Genomic DNA, 25,133 nt, shown 5'->3' on the forward strand with positions numbered 1-25,133 from the left:
TTAAGCTATATACATACAGCAACTGGAATAGTAGTAATATAGAGATTGGAGCAATATAGAGTCAACAGAGATTATGCCAGTCTTTTACAATGCATTAAGACTCCAGCTAGAATACTCTATTCATTATTGGTCACTGTGACACGCAACATAAATGTTTGCGTTGGAAGATATATAGAAAAGAATGACAAACTGACCTCAAAGATGAAGGTGCACATTCACCTTCAAAGAAAGATCTGAGAAACAAGTCTTACAATCTGTATTTCTCACCAGACTATGTCAGATCTTACATGGTATAGATATGGTTAACCCACACATTTCAAAGTAAGTCAAGAAACTAGGACCAGCAAACACAAATGGAAACTGGTGAAAAGTATTTTTGAATAGATATCAAGCCAGAATTGTAAGGGTTGATTCTCAAGCCAAACTTCTCCAATTATGATATTAAATGCAATTACAGATTCGATTCTGACTGTAATCAGAAATACACTTGGGATATTGCCAGCTCTCCTGTCAATCTTAAAAGCTATTACTGATGTAATCTATTTTTGTTTAGAATTCATAGCTTCTTTATGATTTCAGGGCTGAAAGTTTTATTCAGTCCAATGAGATCCTCAATTTCTCCCGTTATGCTTGCCAGCAGCCTGAATCACATCTACCAGAGGGCATTGCTTTTTGTATAAATGTTTCCAAGATCTTTCATAATACTCTTTTCCTGAGTGAGATTAGAAAGTTGTTTTAATGAGACATAAAACACAAGTCATTTCAATGAGGCTGTTTTAATGAGACTATCTAAATTGGGTGCAAATATAATGTATATTCTTTGTTTAGAGAAGATTTATTTTCACTTTTTACCAGAACTATTTTCCAGTTTGCTTTTCCATATTTTTTCATACAATAAATTTCAAATACACGGTCAAAAATCATCCCTTTATTTTTATACTTTTGTATTTAGTTATTTCACCTAAAGAATTTTTAAATGTTTTTTCCTGTCTCTTTTTTCATATTTATTCATTTACATGAATATTATATTAATAATAAAGCAAAATACACAAGTAAGGAGCTCTCCTGAGTCAGGGGTCAGTTTTGTAGATTCTAATAGTTTTATAATCCTCTCTAGGCACTCACTGAGGTTCTATCAAACATAGAAACTATTCTTTTTTAAAATGGTCCTGGAAGTAACCATGGCTGGAAATTCAAAATGTTGTCAAGCAATGAAAAAAACCTTTGTTCTATAATTAGTGTAATTTTGGCTATTTCACCGTATGGTTCGATAGGAGGTGAATTAGTGGGTTTGTGGGAAAGCTCGTTATCCCTATAATCCTTGGTTGTATCACTATAATCCAAGCTGATCCTTGGTAAGTGGCTATTCAAGAATACTTTACCTCATTGTTAATAGCTGTAATTATGAATGTGACATGTTTGCTTCAGTGATCTCTGGGTCGAATTGTACTGTCAGATATTTCCTGTCAAGGTTCTCTCCAGTGCTAGTAGTTTGCAGCTTTTTAGTTAGATCCCTATTCTGGACTTCTTTTTACTGTATCTTCATCGGGAAATGTAGACTAGGTCCGACACCAATATCCAGTGCAAGGCCTGATGAGTAAGACAGCATTTTTTCGAGAAAGAACAGGCTGGTAGATCTGAGATAAAGTTCATTATATTTTGTTAATTTTCTATCCACAACAGACTTCTTAATTGTCACAGAGATTGGTGAAAAGATTTGGTCTGGAAATTGGGCCTACATTTTGGTGGTTTGTGTCATCAACAACAACAAAATTACATTTGTATAGCGCCTTTCACATTGGGAGGAAGTCCCAAGGCGCTGGCATCAACTCCCTGATGAGGAGTGCAAGGCATATGCTATTATGTCCATATTCAATTTGCAATAGACCAAATACAGAACAGGTCCAAAAGGATCTCTACTTGCTGAGGAGACAGTCCTCCATATCCCTTGGGAAGAGTTGGCAAATTATCTTTGTTCCGGCAACAGAGATGTTCCTTAATTATAAGACAGAGTTATGAAGGTAAAAGTCACTGGAGACCTAATTATTTGAGACCTGGGATTCCCAGTGCTGACTGTAGATTCAAGTCATAGAATCATAGAATTATACAGCACAGAAGGAGACCATTCGGCCCATCATGTCTGTGCCGGCTCTTTTAAAAGAGCTGTTCAAATCAATCCCACTCCCCCACTCTCTCTCCCTACAACCCTGCAAACTTGTCCTCCCCAAATAATTATCGACTTCCCTCTTAAAAGTTCTTATCGATTCAGCTTCCACCACCCTATCAGGCAATGCATTCCAGATCCGAACAAAATCGTAGAGCTTGCTTTATTAAAATTGTGTGATTTGTTGCTCGTTCGTGTATCAAGTGGGTTCAGTATGATCACGATCCATGATTCAGACTGAATACACTTGAGATGATACATTCATGTTGCCATGAAAGTGGATCATTTCAGACACACAGGAGTTTGGTCTGTTATATTTGCATCTATCAGGGTGAGATATTGCACAAGGTGTCCATAGTAGATGGAGCTATAAAAAGGCAGTAATATTTTCTGCTTCCATTTTACACCAAACGCTTTAAAGGGAAAAGGGTGCTAGGCACAATGTTGTCTGAATCTCAGATGTTAGCTTTCAATAACTTTTTAAATTAGACAACAATTAACTACCCCCTCCGCACACCAAAATAGTACAGCAACCTCTTTCATTCCAGTTTGCTTTTTATTTCTGAACTGATGCCAACAAATGTTCATATTTATGAGTGAATACAAATAATAACATTAATTGAAGAAAGGCTTTCAATGCACGGCAGTATTAGATCTCAATTACAGGTTGGGTGGTAGTTCTGTTATATACATGTTAGACCCATAGACTGGTGTTACATAACCTTTGGGTATCTATTACCATGCTGAGTTAGGCTGTGCCATGTAATCTCTAGAGCTAATCCTTAGTGCGTAACTTTCCTTTTCCGCAGATGTGTCTTACCCTTAGCTGTTGATTGGACATTGATGACTTGACCCTTTCATATTTTGAAGCAACATGTATTTTGTTTGGGCCGAAGGAAGCTGTGTTTTGATATTGTTACAAAAAGTGTTTCTTTCACAAGATGTACTGGAGTCCTATAGCTCAATGGTTATAGCATTCACCTTGCAAGCGAGAGACTTCAGTTTGATTCCCGACAGGGCGAAACCTTGGGCAAGCTTCCTTACTCCACACGCCTGATAATAATCCCTCAAGAAAAAAAACAATAATAATTTGGACACTTAATCCACGACTGTTTTTGAGACACTGCTGTGTGCAATTGACTGTGCGTTTCACCCACAAATATGCAGTCAATTCACTTTACAGTATATTCTGTTAAGCGCTTTGAAACATCTAGAAGATGTGAAAAGCGCAATATCAAATACAAAGATTATTACTACTGTAAAGTGTAGTAATCATGTATTTTGTAGGTGAATATACACTGTATAATAAGGTACCTCTAGGTGTAAAAGGAATCTCTGTGCCCTTTTGCAGGATACGTATATCCATATTCTTTCCCATAGTGTTATATGTAGAATCTAGAGAAGTTTATAAGATGCTTTCTAAAAAATTTATGGAATCATTAGGAAATAATTGGTTTTACTCAAAAGGACAATGGAATGTAGCAATTGGAGAGAATCTTGTGAAGGGTCATTGATGTATCTCTCTTTTTCAGATGCTGATTGAGCGGCCTTGCAGTATTTTCTATTTTTATTTGAGATTTCCAGTATTTACCGATATATTTCTGTGCCTACTCAGACAAAACCCATTAGCCTACTATAATAATTTTCCTGTATCAATAAGGCAATAGAAGTAAGTTGTTCGAATCTGGAACGCATTGCCTGAAAGGGTGGTCGAGGCCGATTCGATAACTATTAAAAACGCAGTGGACAGGTATTTGAGGAGGACAGGTTTGCAGGGTTATGGGGAAAGGGTTGGGGAGTGGGATTGACATTAATTGCTCTATTCAAAGAGCCGGCACAAACTCAATGGGCCGAATGGCCTCTTTTTGTGCTGTACGATTCTATGATTCAATTCTGATGGGTTGTCAGAAGAGTAAGACTCAAGAATTACAGTGTTAGAGTGAAACCCATTTGTGTAGTACTTTACAGATTTTATTTTTAAAGCAGAAAGTAAAAATGTTACTTTAAAGTACATAATAAAATTTTGCATTTTGTTTTCATTCATAGATCTATTTAACGATACCAGCTCTTTGACACAGGTTTGATACATAATTTGAAATCAAAATCAGCAAAATATCTCTGCTGTTTCTTTACATCTGCTGCACCCATTTTTTTGTTTTACATGTTTACTTTTACAGTGAACAGTGGCACTTGGTGAAATGCTTAAATACTGATGTACTTTACTGACCCTTTGCGTTAAGGACAACCTCATCACAGATTCATTCCAAGTCACATGAAAGGCAACCTGGAAAATCAGCTTGATCAATGTACACAACTACAGTATCAATGTGGTTTTATTTAGATGGAAGGATCATTCTGCAAGGAGCTTGTTCCTCTGGGTTCAAGGAGAATAAACTGGCCTGCTTTGTTTGTAGAGGTTCATGCCTAATCCTGCTGAGAATGATGGAAGAATCTTCTTTATCAACGAAACATAAAATGTCCTCATCTTTATCTAGATTATCCATCTTCCAATTGATTAGGTTTTGTTCCAATTAAATAGTTGCTATGATCTTGACATCTGTCAAACAAAGCAATATTAACAGATAAGGGGATTGACTAAATCTGTAACATTGTCCTAAAGTACTGCCAAGCTTATATAATAGCCTATTGTCTCCGACTTATTTGTGTAACCTATTTGAATACGTCAGCTTGATGAATGGAAAAGTTGTTTATCCATCCATGCTTTCTTGCACTATGTTCAATTACTGGTGGGATTATTACTTCATTATTTATTTATTAGTCCTAAGTGTGGAGGATACATGATTCATCTCATGCTTAATGTGACCAGATGAATTCAGACACTGCGGTCCACAATCAAAGAAACCTGTCATTGCTTCCTATTGTCTAAAACTGTTCCTCCATTTTTGCCAATGTGGCACCTGGACAGTAGGTAGAACATTTCCCCTGAGTTCCTTCAGTTTCCATGGTTACAAAACTGGATGATTATACTTTTTCCACTTGGGGGAGGATGAGGTAAATGGTGCTAATGGTATCGGCTTGAATGTAAACATCACATTTACTCGTGAATGTTTTTGTCTTTTCATGAACACCCTGTGCTTTTGCAGGTTATATTGATTAAGCAGTGTGTTTTTTGTCTTCACATCATGTACTGCCACATTGGTTCAGTCACTCTCCTTGGGAACATGTTGAACAAATATAAAAGATTGTTTTAGTTACTTTACTTGGTTTAGCTCAATGACTATGGTAACCTGGTCAGAAATGAATTGTGGTGCAGTGATCAGAATTTCAAATTAGGAGACTGACTCTCTGAAACATCAACAACAACTTGCATTCATATAGCACCCTTCATGGAGGGTAACGTCTCGGGTCACTTCCAATGACACCGAGCAGGGTAGAGGTGGAAGGAGAGAGGGAGGTAGCCATAAGCATGTTCAAGAGGTAGGAATGGAAATGAGTGGGGGTGAATGGGGGTAAGACAGAGTGGTAAAGGAAGTTCCAGAGGTACTGGGTGTAGAAATTGAAGGTTTGCTGAAAACCTGAGTTAGCTAAGTGGAAGGGGCAGAAATATGGCATCAGAAATTGGAGAGATAGAGAAGCGCCAGAGAGTGGATGGATTTGTAGGTGAGTGCGAGGACCTTGAAATCCATCTTGTAGGGAGGAGCAAGACCATGGAGGGCTTTGAAAGTGAGGACGAAGATCTTAAACTTGATCCTCTGGCGAGGATGGGGATGATGGGCTTACTGTTGGTGCGGGAGAGGACATGAGCTGCAGAGTTCTGAATAATAATAATCTTTGCATTTGACACAGTGCTTTTCACGTCTTCTAGAGTCTCAAAGCGCTTCACAGAAAATACTGTAAAGTGAATTGACTATTTTGTGGACGGAATGCGGTAGCCAATTGTGCACAGCAGTGTCCCACAAATAGTTGTGGATTGAGTGGCCAAATTATTATTTAAAAATTTTTTTTGGAAGGAATTATTACCCCCGGAAAAGCAATCAGCCAATCGACTAAAAACCGGGTTCCTGCTTACCGCTACGTAAACAGAGGCTTGTGGAGCAAGAAAACTTGCTCAACCTTTCACCCTGCCCGGGAATCAAACCCAGATCCTCTCACTTGCACGACGAGTGCTCTAACCACTGAGCTACAGGATTTAATGTAGGGATACTTCCACTAGAGACAGCCAAAGGTTATTTCAACACCACTTCCCTTCACCTGTGACCCTCAGCAAACTTGACACCTCATTCTTGACCAGGCAGGGTAGAGGTTACTAACGGGACTCAATACATTCTCTAGAAATAAACAAAGTTACCGGGGCCACAACCAACCCAACGCCCTTGGGGAAAAAAAAGAAGTCTTTTTAAATATATCTTTCCCAGTTTTCGTTTGGGGCGACGTAAAAGAGATCCTTGCGCACCCAATAGCACTGCGGTCATTGTATTTTATTTTGTTAATCATAATAATAATGTAACCAATAAAGATTTGCCGGATGCTTGTAATGGATAAAACTGTGTCCTTTTTTTTAAAAAATATTTTTTATAAATAAAAAAGATACAGTATTCAGCTCATGGGGGGGGGGGGGGGGGGGGGGAGGAGTGGGGGTGCACTGCTGGATAGACAGATCATTTTGGTTTCAGGTGGATGCTGCTATACGTTGGCATCCAATTGATGCAATAAAACGTATGTATTAGAACTGTGCTGTGGACTATCTGCACATCGTGGCATAAACCCAACAGGGAAACGTTATACAGAGCTGAGGGGGAGAGGTGGGGGTGGGGGGGGGGAGTGGGGGGGAAGATTAAAAAAAAATCTCAGATTAAATTAGATTTTCTCTCTGTACTTGATTGCTGTCTCTAGGCAACCGATTCCTGACGAAATATGTTCCTACTCGTGCATCTGTGTTATAGACAGTGTGTTCCCGGGATCTTAGCCAAAAAAAAAGGCAGCAGCAGCCAAGCCAAGCTCAGCCCAGCCCAGCCCAGCCCGGCCCAGCCCGGCTCAGCCAAGCCCAGCCCGGCTCAGCCCAGCCCAGCCCGGCTCGGCTCAGCCCAGCCAAGCTCAGCCCAGCCCAGCTCGGCTCAGCCCGGCCAGGATCCGCTGGGGAGTGAGTGGGGAGAGATGGGTTGAAAAACATCCTGGGGCTGTTTTGGGCTTTCACGTTTTAAGAGTTCTATTCGCCCATATTGTTGTTTTTTTTTGTAATTTCTTTGTCTGTCTTTCTGTCTGTCTGTCTGTCTGTCTGTCTGTCTGTCTGTCTGTCTGTCTGTCTCCCTTTCCAGTTTAAAAAGAAAACGATGTGAAATTTGAATGTGTCTTTAGGGGGTTGTGTGTGTGTGTCTATGTGAGTGTGTGTGTGAGTGTCTGTCTGTGTGTGTGTCTGTGTGTGAGTGTCTGTGTGTGTGAGTGTCTATGTATCTGTCTGTCTGTCTGTCTGTGTGAGTGAGTGTGTGTGTGTCTGTCTGTGTGAGTGTGTGTGTGTGTGAGTGTCTGTGTGTGTGTATGAGTGTCTGTGTGTGAGTGTCTATGTATCTGTCTGTGTGTGTGTGTGAGTGAGGGAGTGTCTGTGTGTCTGTCTGTGTGAGTGTGTGTGTGAGTGTCTATGTGTCTGTGTGTGTGTGTGTGTGTGTGTGTGAGGGAGTGAGTGAGGGAGTGAGTGGAGAAGTTGTGGTGTGTCACGTATTGAAAGGTGCAGCACTATGGAAGACAATGGCAGCTTCTCGCAGAGCAACGCGAGCGACCCGGACCCGGAGCCGCAGGTCGCCAACGCCACGGCTCCGCACATGGTTTGGAACAGGACGAAACACCCGCTGCTCGGTCCCTTCGGGAGGCTGCAGGGCGGCGGCGAGCAAACCTACCGGGACTTCACCACCTCGGTCCAGATCCTCATCTTCGTAGGATCCGTCCTGGGTAAGTGAGAGACCCGAGACAGAGAGAGAGAGATAGAGACAGAGAGAGACCCGAGACAGAGAGAGAGAGATAGAGACAGAGAGAGACCCGAGACACAGAGAGAGAGAGATAGAGACAGAGAGAGACCCGAGACAGAGAGAGACACACAGACAGAGAGAGAGAGATAGAGACAGAGAGAGACCCGAGACAGAGAGAGACCCGAGACAGAGAGAGAGAGATAGATAGAGACAGAGAGAGACCCGAGACAGAGAGAGAGAGATAGATAGAGACAGAGAGAGACCCGAGACAGAGAGAGAGAGATAGAGACAGAGAGAGACCCGAGACAGAGAGAGACCCGAGACAGAGAGAGAGAGATAGAGACAGAGAGAGACCCGAGACAGAGAGAGACACACAGACAGAGAGAGAGACACAGACAGAGAGAGAGACCCGAGACAGAGAGAGAGACCCGAGACAGAGAGAGAGACACAGACAGAGAGAGAGACCCGAGACAGAGAGAGAGACCCGAGACAGAAAGAGAGAGATAGAGACAGAGAGAGAGAGATAGAGACAGAGAGAGAGAGATAGAGACAGAGAGAGAGAGACACAGACAGAGAGAGAGACACAGAGACAGAGAGAGATAGAGACAGAGAGATAGAGACAGAGAGACGGAGAGAGAGAGAGAGACACAGAGAGATAGAGAGAGAGAGAGAGAGAGAGAGAGCACTTACTGCAGTGCTGTATCACGACAGCAGGAGAATTGAATGCCAACAGTGGTCACTCCAGATTGAAGCGATTCACTCCACCTCCACCGGGATTTAATGCGCAGCAACACACACTGTGCTGTACCTTAACGTGTACGTTGCCATTACTTTGCACCGCTGGGACACGGTGACAATGTAAATGCTTTCTCTTTCTTTCTCTCTCTCTCTCTCTCTCTTTCTCTCTCTCTCGACCTCTTGGATTTTCCACTTATCACCGAACTAACACTTGACCTGTCTGCAGCAATGAATGATTTCTTCTGTTGCAGTATTTAACAAAGCTTCCCCCTGGGCCATGTGTACGTTAAGTAATAGATACTAAAAACAACACAACAGTCTTATTTCATTTTTACACATTGCAGCTACACTCCACCACCCCCCCCCCCCCCACCCCCCAAAAAAAACCCTATTTAGTTGAAAAAATATGATGAAGCAAGACGCAGGCGGAGGTGATGTATGTGTTTAACTTGTAGGTTTGGGGACAGTTGTTTACTATCTGGAGTGTAATATTGATTGAGATGCCTTTGTTTTTTTTTCTCATAATGTCCTGGTTCCTGGTTGTCCTCCACCAGCTGCTCATTGTATGCAACCTTGGAGAAAACTTAGGCTGTCCTGTAGATGACAGGCCTTCTGTATTCTATCACAGACTGTCAGAAACAATCTGTATAAAATACACAGACAACAGAGCTATAACCTTTCAGTAAATCTTTAGATGAATCATGCAGCGCGAGCGTTCATTTGAAAGATTATGTGTCTACTATGGCATAGAATACAATAGCTATTTGGAAGGTACATTTACAGGATCTGGGCCGCACACTGAACATCTCAAAACTCTTCACAATCAATTCTGTTAAGTGAAGTGTGTATTTGTAGGTGAACTTGGCAGGCAATTTGCACACAACAATGTTCCACAAGCACACAGGAGATGAATAACCAATTTAATAGGAGGGTTAATGGACAGGATTCTGGGAGAAACTCCCTTCTCTTTTCAAATAGAGTCATGGGTTCTTTAATATCGACCTGAACAGACAGTCACAACCTCGGTTTAATGTCTCATTCAAAGGGTGGCATCTCCGACAATGCAGAGCTCCCCCCAATATTGTGGAGTGTCGGCCTAGTCCATGAGCTCAAAGTCCATGACTTGGGACAAATATTCTGATCGTAGGTTGGAGCCAAACTGACAATAACTTAGAAGATAGATTAGTCAATTTAGGTTGGATGTTATAATGGAAGGGGAATTGCTCTCATATGTCAGTTATAATTAATGGATTATATACAGATCCTTTCGCTGCGGAAAAAAATAGATGGTGTTTTATTTCAATTTCCCTGAGTTTCTGCTTTGATGGGGAGTGTTGCATAAATGATTCAGCTCTAAGGTGGTTCTCAATGTGCAATTCTAGAAGAGATCAGGTATCAGGAATTGAACATTCAACATTCTAATTGATATGTTTTAGTGGTGCAAATAGGTGATGTTATCAACTGCTAGATTGTGGAGAAAATTGCACAGCGCAATTTAAAGACATTACAAATGGCAGAGTGTATTTATATAGGGCTTTCACTTAAGATATTGCCTCAAAATTAGTGGTGGACAGTAACTATGATCTCTGACATTAGTGTCATTCCTGTACCTGTTACTACGTTATGAACTTTTGCTTTCTAATTCATAGATGGTAAGTTCCAACCATTCAATATGCTCAATGCAGGATCTGTTGAAGCTCAAATGCTTTTTAGACAAGATTGAGTATGAATATGGTAGTTTCAGGTATGAATAGTGAAGGATTAGCCAGGTTGATAATCCAATGCAGTGCAGGGGGAAGTACTGAATTATCAGAGGTGCCGTCTTTCAGACGAAACGTTAAACCAAGGTCCCTATCTGCCTATTTAGGCGATCCGTGAAAGATCCCACGGCACTATTTGAAAGGAGAAGGGAATTTCTCTTGCTGTTCTGGTCAACAACATCCCCCTTCCCCCTTAAAGTTCCACCCTGAAAAGCTTTTCAGTCATTCATATTCAGTTCTGAGACGTTGCACAAATTGTTGATAAAGTAAATCCCCTTTTTTGGGGGGCAGCTGGATGTCTGTGCTTAAGAGTATCCAAATCCAACTCACTCCAACAGTATGGGTGGATGACATGGAACACATTAAAGACAGTTGCAATAATGTGTTATACAATTTGTTGAGAACTTAATTTTTTTTCATGGTAGCATCCAACAACTAGATAGTAATTACGCACTGGAAGGCAGAAGGTAAAACAGACCTTCAAATGAACAGCTTCTTAATTGTTTCCATTTGAGTAATGTTGTACATAAAGGTTCAGATTTAATTAATTTCTCTACGCATTACCATTCAAGCATTAGCAACCTGATCACAGTGCTCGCCTTGTACTTAATGACCTTTCCGAGCAGCTGAAAAGTTTCTGTTTGTGTCTTTACACAAACTGATATCAAACTGCAGTTTCTCCTTTCAGACCAGCATGAGACTTCACAGCCAGTTGTGGATCTCTCTGGACTTGGGGTGTTGTTTATGTGATCATTCGAATTTGGATTGATCTGCCTGAAAGGGTAGTGAAGTCCGATTCGATAACAGCTTTTAAGAGGGAACTGGATAGGTATCTGGGGAAGATGGGTTTGCAGGGTTATGGGGAGAAAGCTGGTGATTGGGGTTAGTGAAAGTGACTTGCTCTGTCAAAGAGCTGGCACAGACTCGATGGGCCGAATGGCCTCCTTCTATGCCATAACATTCTCTGAATCTATGAATTTGTGAAAAATTAGTTTTGCTTTTAATTTTTTTTCCAAAAATAAAATATTTCCATTTCACACACCATAGTTTTGACAAGTTTTGAGTTCCAATTCCATGTTCACCAAGAGCTGATTTGGACTCATTTCTTGACTCCTTGTACTTTCCTTTGGTATTTGCTGCTGAATAAGCGTCAGATGATAAATTCACTGCCACTTGTGGTGCTGAGCAATACAGACCAGGAATTGAGTCATATTCAATCCATGATCTATCGCTGTTAGTTAATACCAGCCAGGGAGGCTTATGTGTGTTACAATAGGTCTCAGTATTACTTTGGCTGAGAAAACTCTTAGGGTTTTCCCTGTTTTCCCTGTCTGCTTTATTAATGATACCTGCTATCTAAAATACTTATTTGTGGGTGTAGTGCAAGGACTGTGACAAGCTTAACCTGTGATACCTCTATTATCAGATAGTCTGGACTCAGTCATAAAAAAACTTGACTTGTGGAATTATTGCCCTACATGAGTCATTGCCTTCAGCAGATGAATGGAGAAAATTGGGGGAAAGGGGGATGAGAACAAATTCAGGAAATAAATTAATAATAATCCTTGCATTTGATATAGCGCTTTTTACATCTTCTAGACATCTCAAAGCGCATCACAGAATATACTGTAAAGGGAAGTAACTGTATATTTGTGGGCAAAACGTGGCAGCCAATTGCGCACAGCAGGTAGAGACATCTCTTTAAAAAAAAGTCCAACACATTTTATTATTGTTATCGTGGAGTACACAGTGTAAGTTATTTTTATATTGCATGCCTCTTTGTTTTAAAGGCATGTCAACAAGGCAATGTGGCAACTAAATAAAAGGCAATTAAGTAGCAGAAAATGCCTCTTTTATTCTTGCAAGTTTCTCAAAACTTGTTTGTTTTATTTCCCTCAGGAAATGTTATGGTCTTGTGGTCAACATGCCGCACATCAGTGTTCAAATCTGTTACAAATCGTTTCATCAAAAACCTGGCCTGTGCTGGAATCTGCGCCAGTGTTGTCTGCGTGCCTTTTGATATCGTGCTGAGTGCCAGCCCACATTGTTGCTGGTGGATCTACACTCTGGTCTTCTGTAAAGTGATGAAATTCCTACACAAAGTGTTCTGCTCTGTCACTGTTCTCAGCTTTACCGTCATTGCATTGGACAGGTTAGTGTACCGATCCTTACTGCTGGAATGTTTCCCTTTGGCAGACATATAAAGTTCACATTATGGTTTCTCAAGGACTCTGAGGGGCAACAAGATCCTAATGAAAACATAAGTTAAACCCAAAGAGTCACCTGCTATTGTTGTAAAATATCCGGTGATTCTTCAATTTTATTTGGGATCAACCAAGATAATTATCAGGGGTGGATGTTCCACAATTTACAGTGAATATTTTTAACCATTTGCTTGTTCAGTGCACATTAATGCTGGTTATGATATGGTCTTTATTTTAGTTCACAACAATTGCTTTTACCAGGTATTTTGTGGCTATGTTAGATGCCATGTGGGTCACTAAGTGGGGCTCTTGACAGTAGCTGGGGATGTCCCAAATTCTGTTCGGACTCCTGTCACTATTGACAAAGTGGTGTTATCAGAAGGTGAAGAGGAGTCCACAGCCTCCTCCTACTGCTAAAGATGAATGCACAGAAGTGAATGCTACTAGGAAACAATTGAATAGACATTTATAAATGTTACATAGATTTACATAGAACATTACAGAGTGCAGGTGAGACATTTGGCCCAACTAATCTGTCCTGATGTTTATACTCCATATAAGTTTCCACCCCTCCAAATTCTCTCTGCCACACTTATGTTACATTGGCTTCTGTAAAAATATAAACCATGGCAACTACAGGATGTTCTCATATGAGCATTTGTAAAGAGAATTTTGTGTACATTTATCTTTGATAACACTTTCTTTGTATCGGTGAGATGCATGGAAGTCACAGTTTGTTTTGGATACTCTTCAGCATGGAGATGGGTTTCCTCATACATCACAACCTGGCTGACCAAAAAAAAACACAATGTGTTGGAAAGAATAATATAAAATAACATTGTACATATCAAAGTTTCCTTTCCCCAAGCCCCAATCAGCACTAAAGTGACAAGTGCTATGGACTGCCTCAGACTCTGAATTAAATTATGTGCATTGGATTCAGGATTCTTATTTATATTGTTGGACTGCTCAATACAAACAGCTTCATTCTAGTAGAATAATGTGTAACTTTGGGGTAAAACTTGGCATTTCTGATACACCAGTAATTACTGTAAATTCTATTGTTTCATGACTGAAAAACATTATTTGTTCCTGTAAGGATCTTAGTATTGAGTTGTACTTCTGTTTATTTTCTTGTTCACAGTTTGTTTGAGGCAATTTGTAAGCTTTAATCTCACAGTTGCTGCAACATTGGTGCTCTTGTTTAGCAGAAGACTAATGTTGCTATTGCTATGGGAATAAAACCAATAATGATTTATTTTAAAAAGTAATGATTTATTTTAATAAAAGGCTGTAAGCATGAAAAGCGTATAAAAAGCACCCAAAGCAAGCTACTCTTCAGGTTATATTAAGTAACTTTGGTCTATTTCCAGCCTGTAACCTGTAAGCAAAAGCTTGAAGAACAGCCTTTGTGGCTCGCACAGCTAGACGATCAGCATAGGAGTCTTTTGGATCTTGTATTTTTTGTTTGCAAAAGAGAATGTTAGTGATGAATATAGCTTTGTCCATTGTGGAACGATATTTTATCAGTGTGAAATGGGGTGGATCCCATATATTTATAGATATGTTCTAAAATCTTTTTTATCTGTATTCTGCACTGTAAGATCAAGCACCCAACATAATTGCTAGGAAAGAAAACTGGAGTTCAGAATGGGTGATGTGGCTGACTGCACTTTTTATTCCTGGTGTGGGCTGAATTTCCAATGAAAAAAAGGTTTGCTTTGAGACAAATGGAAATGCAGTTCGATATCAGAAATAAGCTCAAAAAAATGCAAAACAGTTGGCGGCAAAACAGAGACAGGAGCCACCGAAAACCTCCAGTGAGTCTGAAGACATTGCTGCTGACTGGTCACAATGGCTGTGATGTACTTCAGGGCAGTCCAGAAAATGGTATAAAATATAAAATAGGGCTGCAGGGTGTTGTGCATTAGGATGATTAATGGTTTTGCCATGATGAAATGCTAAAAATTGAACTGATGTTGAAAAATAGACATGTCATCAAAAGGAAAAAGGTCTGAAACTTTCTGAAACATAAAATAAAGGTTAGAGTAACTTCACGAAAATGGATTTAACAGTGTTGATCAGAAGAGGCCAGGCTATTAATAATTTGTGTGAGTTTCTTTTTGTGCTGATTCACAGTAGTAAAAGATAAAAGTCCATTTTGTGATATGAAAATCAATTATGGTGCCACCAGGAGCAAACAAAGCTGAAAATGGTGCCAAGTCTCTATCAGACTTGCCCAAGCAGACAGAGATCTGGGGTGTTAGTTAACTTGTCGCTCATTATGGCAAAATAGTATGAGACAGCAGTAAACAAGGTAGACAGGAATATATTGCTAAATCTATTGAATTTAGACCTGCAGGCATCATACTCAAGCTATATAGTGCTCGGGTCAGGCTGCACCTAGAGCAATGCATACAATTCTGATCACCGTGACATAAAGAGGGTTGGCAAGACCCTAGAGGCAGTGTGGAGGAGAGCAAGGAGGATGATCCCCAGTGTTAGGACAATAAGCTATGAGCAATGATTAGACAAACGGGCTTGAGAGAAGATGTCTCAGAGAGGACTTCATAGAGGTGTATAGAATTTTAAATGTGATTGAAAAATAAAACCCAGAACAATACTCTATGATGCACCAAGACAGTAGAGCAAGAGGACATAGGCTTAGAGTTGCAAAGGGCAATTTCAGATACCAGGAAATATTTCTTTACTCAAAGAGTAATTAGAGAAAATGTGCTAAAATTATTTAATTACATTTGTAGAAGTTGTTTCCTAAAAAAAATCAATTTGCATCATCAAAATACATTTAATCAATATTTTCTTATGGGCTTCTAATACTGTAACAGTATCATTGTGAACATGAAATGAAAGCTTTCTTGTGCTTTGTTCTCTCTGTACCTGAGGAAATATTAAAATCTGGATGGTGCAGGAAAGTAATGCTGTCTGTTTACCTCTGAGACTTGAATTCAATTCGACTGCAGACTGGTTGTGTAATAGCTTTCCTTTCTCTGCTACCACTCATACATGAAAGTACTTTGACCATTCTTAACCTGATTCCCAGGGGGCATGGATCCATAGTACAAAACTGCCTGTGATGTAACACTTATTTGGCAGTCTCACTGAGAGAAACCATGAGGATGGGGAAAAATGAAAAAATCACATTGGATTCAGTTCATAATAATAATGATAATCCTTGCATTTGATATAGCTCCTTATCACATAATTGAGATGTCTTAATGTCCTTCACAGAATAAACTGTAAAGTGAATTGATTGTATATTTTGTGAGCGAAACATTCAGTATTAGGACACCTCATTGGGGAAGAAGAATATCTTCCACTATAATTGCCCTAGGAGTGCATCATACAAACCTTGATCGTAAAAACAACATCCTTCACTTTGATGGGCCCAAAATAGTTGATTAAAGTAGTTGCATTAAACAATAAAAATAAGATCATGAAGTGAAGCATGAAGCAGGATTTTGTCTCTTTCTGTTCAGGTCATTCCCATTTAGTTAATTTGCATCTTCCTCTTTGGAGCCCTGTGAAAATGCAGATAATAGGATAGGTGTTGCTGAGCATTGCCAGAGTGATGTGGAGAATTGGCCACCTTTGTTGTAGCAATGGATTGATGTACTCAAAAGCTGAATAAAGTGAGAGAAAACTATCGAATGAAATAAAAATAGTCACCAAAGAATAAAGTAAAAAAAAATTCTATTTATTAAGATGTACACAGTAAAATCAAGATTTGAATATTGCACATGCAGTAGAGCAAATGCAAAAGCAATTAAACCCCAAAATAATTTGCTGTTTTATTTTGTTACAATAATAAACCTTGCATTTGATAAAGCGGCTTATCACGTCATTGAGAAGTCTTAAAACTCTTCAGACAATGTATTGTAGAGTGGATTGACTGTATATGTTGTTGCTGTGAGACATTCAGCAATATGGTAAAATGTCCAAGACCATATTGCTTTAATTTGTAATGTCTGGAACACACAAAACAGTGCTACATAAATAACAGAAGAGAATCTCAGAGAGAAAAAAAATGACAAATGAAAGGGAAGACTTGGGTGTGTTTAACAGTATATCTACTCCCAGTTGTGAGAGCACAGAGACCTTACCATAAAGAATATGAATACATTTTCTCATCAATAAATTTAAATGTGCAGCTATTTATATGCTCAATTTCTGAAGGTGTTTTCCTGGAAAAGCAATGCAATCTGCATAATATAGGAACAAGACTGCTCCAAAACATTCTTAGAGCCATAAATCATTTAAAATTAAAAAAAATTTCAATGAATTTCTAATGCATTTCTGCATGTAAAAATAATAACTTCTCCAAAAATACATTCATGCCTTTGAATGTGATTTAACTGTGTTTTTGTAGTTGCTGCACTTTTGGATGTCAATCGATTCTTAAAAGCACTTGTTAATCTATTTTTTAACCATATCAGTTTTAAAATGAAAGCAGCCAGTAATGTGTATTTATTATATAAATCTTTCTACATTATAAAACTAGGTCTTAAAATAAATAACTCAGAAATGTTTTTAATAATTAGTAAATATCAAGTTTTTTTTAAGAACTGGCCTGGACATTGAGTAGAGGAAACTTGAAACATGTGTTTATTGGTGCATCTCACACATGCCACTGCTGCAATCTCCTTCCACGTAACTCATTACCTTCTGGGACAAACTCAGATTTCATTTTGTCTCAACAGTTCTTTTCTCCAGACACTTTCATCAGTTGTGATCTTTTCCTGCTGTCAGCTATGATTCCAAACTACTTGTTGTAGCACAGCGGGTGACAGAATCAGAGGTGAGAATCTCCAGACTCTAACTGGCAGATGATCTGCATTGACATTTGTTATAGATTCAATATCCTCATCAGTTGGCTGTCTGTCACCCAATGGCTGGACTGATGGGCAGTAGTCCAGGGCTGGCTGGAATAGATTAGTTTGATATCCACTTTCTTAAATCCAAATTTTGCTCTGACTGTATATCCTAAACTGACAAGAAGTTCCAAAATATGAGGTAGCACTGCTGAGTTCGCTTTGTCCTGTTCCCTCGAGGATTTGCATGGTAATGAGCGATGCCACTTTTTTTCCTAGCAGATGTTAAGGCCCCTTGAGGCCCGTTTTCTTTTGCTCTCCAGTAAGCTAAACAGGAGCTATATCACAACTATAAAATACATAATACAAATTAGGAGGTTAGCCTGGATAATATGTGAAAGTATTTTATACCCAGCAAAGATCTTCTCTTTCTACATAGGATTCTCTGCCACAAACTGTTGCTGAAGCTGAGGTTTGCAAATTATGTTAAAGTGGAATTAAACGGATATTAGGGAAAAGAAGAATAGTAAAGGGTGCGGGCAGCGAGCAGGAGAGTGCAATTGGATGAGATGGCTCCTGCAGAAAAACACTTACTTGGTGAAAGGCTCGACTATGCAAACCCCCTGCTTGTCGGCCTTCCCAACTCCTCCCTTCACAGGCTACAGATAATCCAGAACTCTGCAGCCCGTGTCCTCTCTCGCACCAAACTCCGTGACCCCATCTCCCCCACTCTCGCCTGACTTCATTGGCTCCCTATCCTTCAGAGGATCCAGTTCAAGATCCTGGTCCTCACATACAAAGCCCTCCATGGCCTTGCCCCACCCTACCTCTGCGACCTCCTAACCCCCTACCAGCCCGCCCGTTCCCTCCGCTCTGCCGGCTCCGGCCTGCTCCACGTCCCCCGATCCACCCGCCCCACCATTGGCGGGAGAGCCTTCAGCCACTCTGCCCCCAACCTGGAATTCCATCCCCCAGTCACTCCGCCTCTCCCCCTCCTTAGCCTCCTTCAAGTCCCGCCTCAAGACCCTCCTCTTCGACCATGCCATCGGCCACCCCCTTCCCCTCCCCTCCCTTTCCCCTCCAACCCCAGCTCGGGTCTGAAATGCTGTACTCCGTCCAGGGCCTTGGGACGTCCTCCCAACGTGAAAGACGCTATACAAATATAATCTTCTTGTTGTTATTGAAAGTCCTGTTCCTGTGTTGTAACATTCTATAAATCGTTGAGAATTAGATTGAAATGGGACATTCCACTGTAGGAATCATCTAGTAGGAATCCTGAATCTCAAAATATCACGGTTTCCTCAAACTATACACACCCAAATAGATTGTTACTGGTGTAGAGCTGTGCACTGATTTTGAATGTCCAGTTTGAATTCATAATTTTTGGCATTGATTTCTTAGCTTGCACCGATGGCGATGTCAACTGTTTGTAATAAGCTCAATTTGCATAGTACCCATTTCGAACAAATGTTTACAATATTCCTCCAGATTACGGCACAAAGCAATCTCTGGAGCTCACGTCCTGAAAATCCGAGGAAAAGGAAGTATTTTTATAATGTGGGTGAAGATGGAGTGTACGTTCAGCGCCTTGGGACGTCCTCCCGACAGGAAACGCGCAATACAAATGTAATCTTGTTGCTCTAAGTTGTATGACCGAACTTGTAGGTAAATTAGATTGTGAATCTAGTAGTTATCTTTTGCAATACACTGTACTCTTTGTCTAATCATTTTTGCTATCCCTGTTTTGTCAATGATTTCCAATCACTAAGCAAAGAGGAGTGATTGAAGTTAGTATTCATGGTTTGTGATAAAAGTAGAATCCAGTGGCTAGTTCTTTTGTAGCACAAGTATTTCATTGTGCCAGCAAAAAAGAGGACAGATCTCAAAGAAAAGGTTTGTATTCACTGAATCAAAGATGAGCAAAGCAGTGAGGAGCTTACTTTTGGTTGTTCAACAGTGACCTTCTTTTGTAAACATGATGCTATTTTATTTGAAGAGTTTTCACCCAGAACATTGCTTTGAAACCGAAGCTGACTACAGGCAGAATCGATACTACATTTAGAATGTCCTTACCCCTGAATAAAAGTTTCCTTTGAATGGTATACACTGCTGACATTGGTGTGGGTGGCTCTTTTCTCAGTTGGCTGATGAGTGAAATGTAGCATTTTTGCACCACATGGAAAAAACAACACAGTTACAACACAGCAGTGGAATGTCCCATTCAATTATCTAAATCTCATAACCACAACCAAGCTGTCCTAACAATGAGATTGAAGCCAACATTAGCAACATTGAACAATGAGTAAGAAAAAGTTCTGCTTGAGAAAAGGGTGACATTATTCAATGTTTTCTGGCAGATCTTTTCTATCATCATAGTAGGATAGGTGAGTGCAAATGTTAACCTTTGTTCAAAATAAACCCAGTCTGTGGATCTCAGGATTGCAGCCACTTCGAGGTGAATTATTAATATGCATGTTGTGTCTTGGTAAAATTCTATGTAGAACGTCATTGAGCACAGGGAAACCGAACAGTTACAACAATTACAAAATTAGTCAAAAGTCATACATTTTGTGTCTGTTTTCACTAGTGTCCTGAAATGCAGTTGTGCTAGTAAAATAACTACTGCACAAGTAGGGCTGTTTGCTGTTCTGGTGGTAGGTTCAAATGCAGCATTACTGTATTTTTCAGGGTAACTTAAAGATTGGAACTTCATTTCTAACGTTTACATTTTTTTTAAAAATTGATCCCGCAGGGGCTTGCATTCACTTTATGTCAGGAAGAATTTTGAGAGCGATAAGTGGAAATGTGGTACAGTCCAATTTGTGTGAGAATCAATTGGAAGGTTCTGCAGTCTCCGATGAATACCAGTACATGACGTGTACACAAGGAATTATAAAGAGAGGCACTTTGTCAGGTTGGGTGGTATACTTCTTTCAATGAAAAGCCCAGTATGGTTTGCTGCTTCATTTATTTCGGGACCTTTTCAGCACATGAATAATTCTCTCCGAGCAATACTTGATACAAATTACCTGGCAAGATGAAAGAGCTGGGTAAAAAATGACTTGCATTCCCTTAAATCAGGCAGACTGCTCACTCACCAGAAGTTGTGTTTATTTATACCCTTTTAAGTGCTTTTAAAATTAATTCCAAGGTTTTTGTTCTATGTCTGACAAACTTACATTGAAAGATATTCTTGGTGATCTGGATAAATATGTCACTACAGCATTTGAGCTTACCTGTGTTTGATTGCTGGCCCAGTGATTATTGTTGTACTAAGGATTTGTTCTTACTGTGCCCACGTAATACTATTCTCTGTGGTGCAGAAAAAAACTTTGGGTTGTATTCTCACCTTGACAATGTTATATGCTGGCTCCATTGCTTGTGGAAATGAATTAGAGTATTTGTGTTGGGCAATACAACAACAACAAGATTCCATTTATAGAACTCCTTTCACGTCGGGAGGACGTCCCAAGGCGCTGGACAGTTGGGTCAGGACCCGAGCAGGGGGGAAATGGTCAGGGTGAGGGGAGGGAAGGGAGTGAGCGAGGAGGGGGTAGGGAGTCGAGGGGGGAGCTGAAGGCTCGGTCAAAGAGAAAGGTCTTGAGACCGGCCTTGAAGGAGGAGAGGGAGGAAGCAAGGTGAAGGCACTGGGGGATAGAGTTCCAGAGCCTAGGGGCTGAGAGGCTGAAGGCCTGGCCACCGATGGTAGGGCGGTTGGGGCGGGGGATGTGGAGCAGATCGGAGCCAGAGGAAAGGGCAGGTAAGTAGGGGAATAGTAGGTCGGAGAGGTAGGAGGGAGCAAGGCCGTGAAGGGCCTTGTAGGTGAGGATGAGGATCTTGAATTCAATCCTCTGGGGAATGGAGAGCCAGTGGAGGTGAGCGAGGGTGGGAGTGATGTGATTGCGAAGCCTGGTGCGGGACAGTACACGAGCTGCAGAGTTCTGAATGACCTGCAGCTTGTGGAGGGAGGTGCCGGGAAGGCCGGCGAGGAGAGAGTTTCCATAGTCCAGCCTTGAGGTGATAAAGGCGTGAACCAGGGTTTCAGCAGCGTGAGGGGTGAGGTAGTGCCGTAGTCTGGCGATGTTTCGGAAGTGATAGAAGGCGGTGCCAGTTGTGGCGCGGATATGAGGGAGAAAGGACAGCTCAGGGTTGAACAGAACACCAAGGTTCCTGACTGGCTTTGAGAGGTGGAGAGTGCAGCCTTGGATGTTGTTGCTGTCAGCTCCTGAGGTGCGGAGGCGCAGACGCGAGCCAATTAGGAGGGCCTCAGTTTTGCGCACATTGAGCTGAAGAAAGTTGTGTTTCGAGAATAGAGAAGTGTTTACATGAGAGAAGAGAAGTGTTTACATGATTCATGGGATTGATTTTGAATAGGAATGTACCCATCTTCCCATTGAATCTATAATAATAATAATAATCCTTGCATTTGATATAGCGCTTTTCACGTCGGGAGGACGTCCCAAATCGCTTCACAGAATATACTGTAAAGTGAATTGACTGTATATTTGTGGGCGAACGCGGCAGCCAATTGCGCACAGCAATGTCCCACAAACAGTCGTAGATTGAAAATGACCAATTTATTATTGTTTGGGGTTTTTTGGAGGGATTATTATTAGGCGTGTGGAGTAAGGAAACTTGCCCAAGGTTTCGCCCTGCCTGGAATTGAACTCAGGTCTCTCGCTTGCAAAGCGAGTGCTCTAACCACTGAGCTACAGGACTCTAGTGAGGAATATGCAGAGGTTTCCTTTGGGTGCAGTAAAAGTGTGATATGCATTTAACTCAGTAGTTCAGCCATGGTGGAGCTTTGGTTTCTGTTTCAATCCTAATTCCTGGTGTAATAATGAAACCCAACCCCAGCACTGCATTGGAGTGTCAGTTTAGACTATGTGAGTTCAGGTCCTGACATGGGGCTTGAAACCACAATCTTCTGACCTAGAGGTGAGAGTGCTACCACTGAGCCAGATTGACACACGTGCTTGACTGACTTCTGAATTTAGTCAGACAGATGAGGATAACTCACGTTTGATATCAGCGAGGTGAGCATGCTGTAAAATTGTGCTTGAAACATCTTTAAGTTATAATTTTTCACATGGAGTCATTGTTTCTTCTAATTGCAGGTATTATTCTGTTTTGTATCCTTTGGAGAGGAAGATCTCAGATACAAAATCCAGGGATCTGGTAATCTACATCTGGATTCATGCGGTTATAGCAAGTGTTCCAGTTTTTGCAGTAACTAATGTGACAGATATCTACGCCATGTCTACTTGCACTGGCTCACGGAGCTACTCAGTTGGGCATTTGGTTTACGTCATCATATATAATATCACAACTATAATCCTGCCCGTTGCTGTGGTGTTCTTGTTAATGATTCTGATCCGCAGAGCTCTCAGCGCGAGTCAGAAGAAGAAAGTGATTATAGCAGCATTACGTACTCCACAGAACATAATTTCCATCCCGTATGTTTCCCAACGGGAGGCTGAACTGCATGCCATGCTACTGTCTATGGTGCTGATCTTCATTGTTTGCAGTGTTCCTTATATGATCTATGTGATTTACAGAACCATTCTCAATATCACTGACATCTCTGCCTCTCTAATGCTGACTGCAATCTGGTTGCCCAAAATTTCCCTGCTTGCCAACCCGTTGCTTTATCTGACCATCAACAAATCTGTTTGGAAATGTTTAGTGGGGACCGTTGTGCAGCTCCATCGCAGGTACAGTAGAAGAAACATTGTAAATTCCAATGCTCTCGCCACACTTGAACCCGCCATACGGTCGGGTAGTCAGTTACTAGAAATGTTCCACATTGGGCAGCAGCAGATTTTCAAACCCACTGAGGATGATGATGATAATGAAATCAAATCTTTTGGATCTAATGAGTGCAAGCATAAAGAAATAGCCACCACCAGCTTGGAAGTGGAACAAACTTTACTACAAACATTTACCCCGCAGAATAACCTTGACTCAACTACAGTGGTGGTGGCAGCAGCAGCAGTTGCAACAACACCAACAACAGCAGGACCTGATTCAGATACAATCTCAGACAAGTATGCAATGCAGTTTGGGTTTGGCCCATTTGAGCTGCCTCCACAATGGCTCTCTGACACGCGGAATAGTAAGAAAAGGCTCTTGCCTCCCTTAGGCAACACACCAGAAGAACTGATTCAGACCACTGAAAGACAGACCAAATGCAAAGCAGAGAGAAAGATCAGTAGGAACAATAAAGTAAGCATATTTCCTAAAGTGGATCCCTAGCCCACCTTGTGTGATAGCACAGACTGACTTATAGCAAACATGATCCCATGGATCCTTATTTCATACAGCAAAATATTGCTGCATATAGAATATTATGGACGCCAGACTCTATAAAACTGAAATATGATCTTCAAAGCAGGATTCTGCTTCAAAATAAATTATAGATTTGCTGGTACTTATGATCAAGCAGAGTTCAGATGAAAGAAATTGCCACTTGTACATTCAGCTGTATCTGATTAAGGAAAACTCTTGTAGCTATGTCCTTCAGAGGTATGTGCACCATTCATATTTTGAATTGAACAAATAAAGAGGGTACTTCGATTTTAAACTGTTACATTTCAATAGTGAACAGACTTGACAACTGTTTTGAAAATTATTTGTTTTCTTAAATAATTTAGACAAGGGTTGCTTTTGATTTAAAAAAAATTGGCATCTAGACCTGTTCATCACAACAGTGTAAAAGAAAAATCAACTCCTGCAAATGGAGATTATGTTGCACAGAAAATTCAGTACGTTAGTAGTCTCTTTTTGATGACTTTCGTGACCTGGCCTGGGCTGTTCAAATGTAGTATAGAAAACCGAGCCAGCAATCACCTAAACCAAATTTCAACACTTTGAATGGTGCCCAGAAGTTCCAAATGTTACAATTATCACAGCATTTTGTTAGTGTTGTTTTCAGGTCAAGAATCAAATCAATCTGTTCAATGTCAGAATATGAACCATTTAGTTTGCTCATGTACTGTTAAATGTAATTGTTCAACAATTTGAATAATTTGCATTTTTTTTAAAAGAAAATGTTTCATTTGATAAAATATTTGGAAGAGTAAATCTCCATGCAGGCCATTTCAAGGGTTCCAGAACCTGTAAGGATTTTAATTTTCAAAAATGTTTCAAAGATCGAATTGTGGATTATACATCTGAAAATGTTCTCAAGTATTTGTCGTGCAAAAATGTCACGAGACTTCATGATTCAAAATGGCTCTGTGGAAACCCTATCATGCTAGTTTCTGCAGTAGTCATGCAAGTTGCCATGGCGTCTTGAAAGGAGGTCAAGGAAGTGATATGAGCTCAGAAACATCTTAGAACACCCAGTGTTATCCTGACATTGGCAGAGTATTGTCAATCAGATGGTAGAAACATGAATTTCCAATAATAATGCTTGGGTCACTTTCACATCCCCACTCTTGTTGTTTTGAGGATAACAGTTTACATTTTAATGTATGTGCAAAATTAAATTTTTGACATGCAATTTCAACGGCTTC

At 40.5% G+C, this 25,133-nt stretch overlaps 1 protein-coding gene across 1 annotated transcript; it reads left to right on the forward strand.

Annotated features, from left to right (window-relative positions):
• Nucleotides 1–7,780: 7,780 nt before the first annotated feature.
• gpr176 (G protein-coupled receptor 176) lies at nt 7,781–24,270 on the forward strand. Its single transcript, XM_007888075.2, has 3 exons — nt 7,781–8,068; nt 12,483–12,735; nt 22,734–24,270. Exons 1-3 carry the CDS (start codon nt 7,858–7,860, stop codon nt 23,869–23,871), a joined length of 1,602 nt encoding a protein of 533 aa, XP_007886266.2. The 5' UTR covers nt 7,781–7,857; the 3' UTR covers nt 23,872–24,270.
• Nucleotides 24,271–25,133: the final 863 nt, after the last annotated feature.

This window comes from Callorhinchus milii, unplaced genomic scaffold (assembly GCF_018977255.1).
Source record: "Callorhinchus milii isolate IMCB2004 unplaced genomic scaffold, IMCB_Cmil_1.0 Scaffold9, whole genome shotgun sequence".
NCBI classification, from domain to species: domain Eukaryota; kingdom Metazoa; phylum Chordata; class Chondrichthyes; order Chimaeriformes; family Callorhinchidae; genus Callorhinchus; species Callorhinchus milii.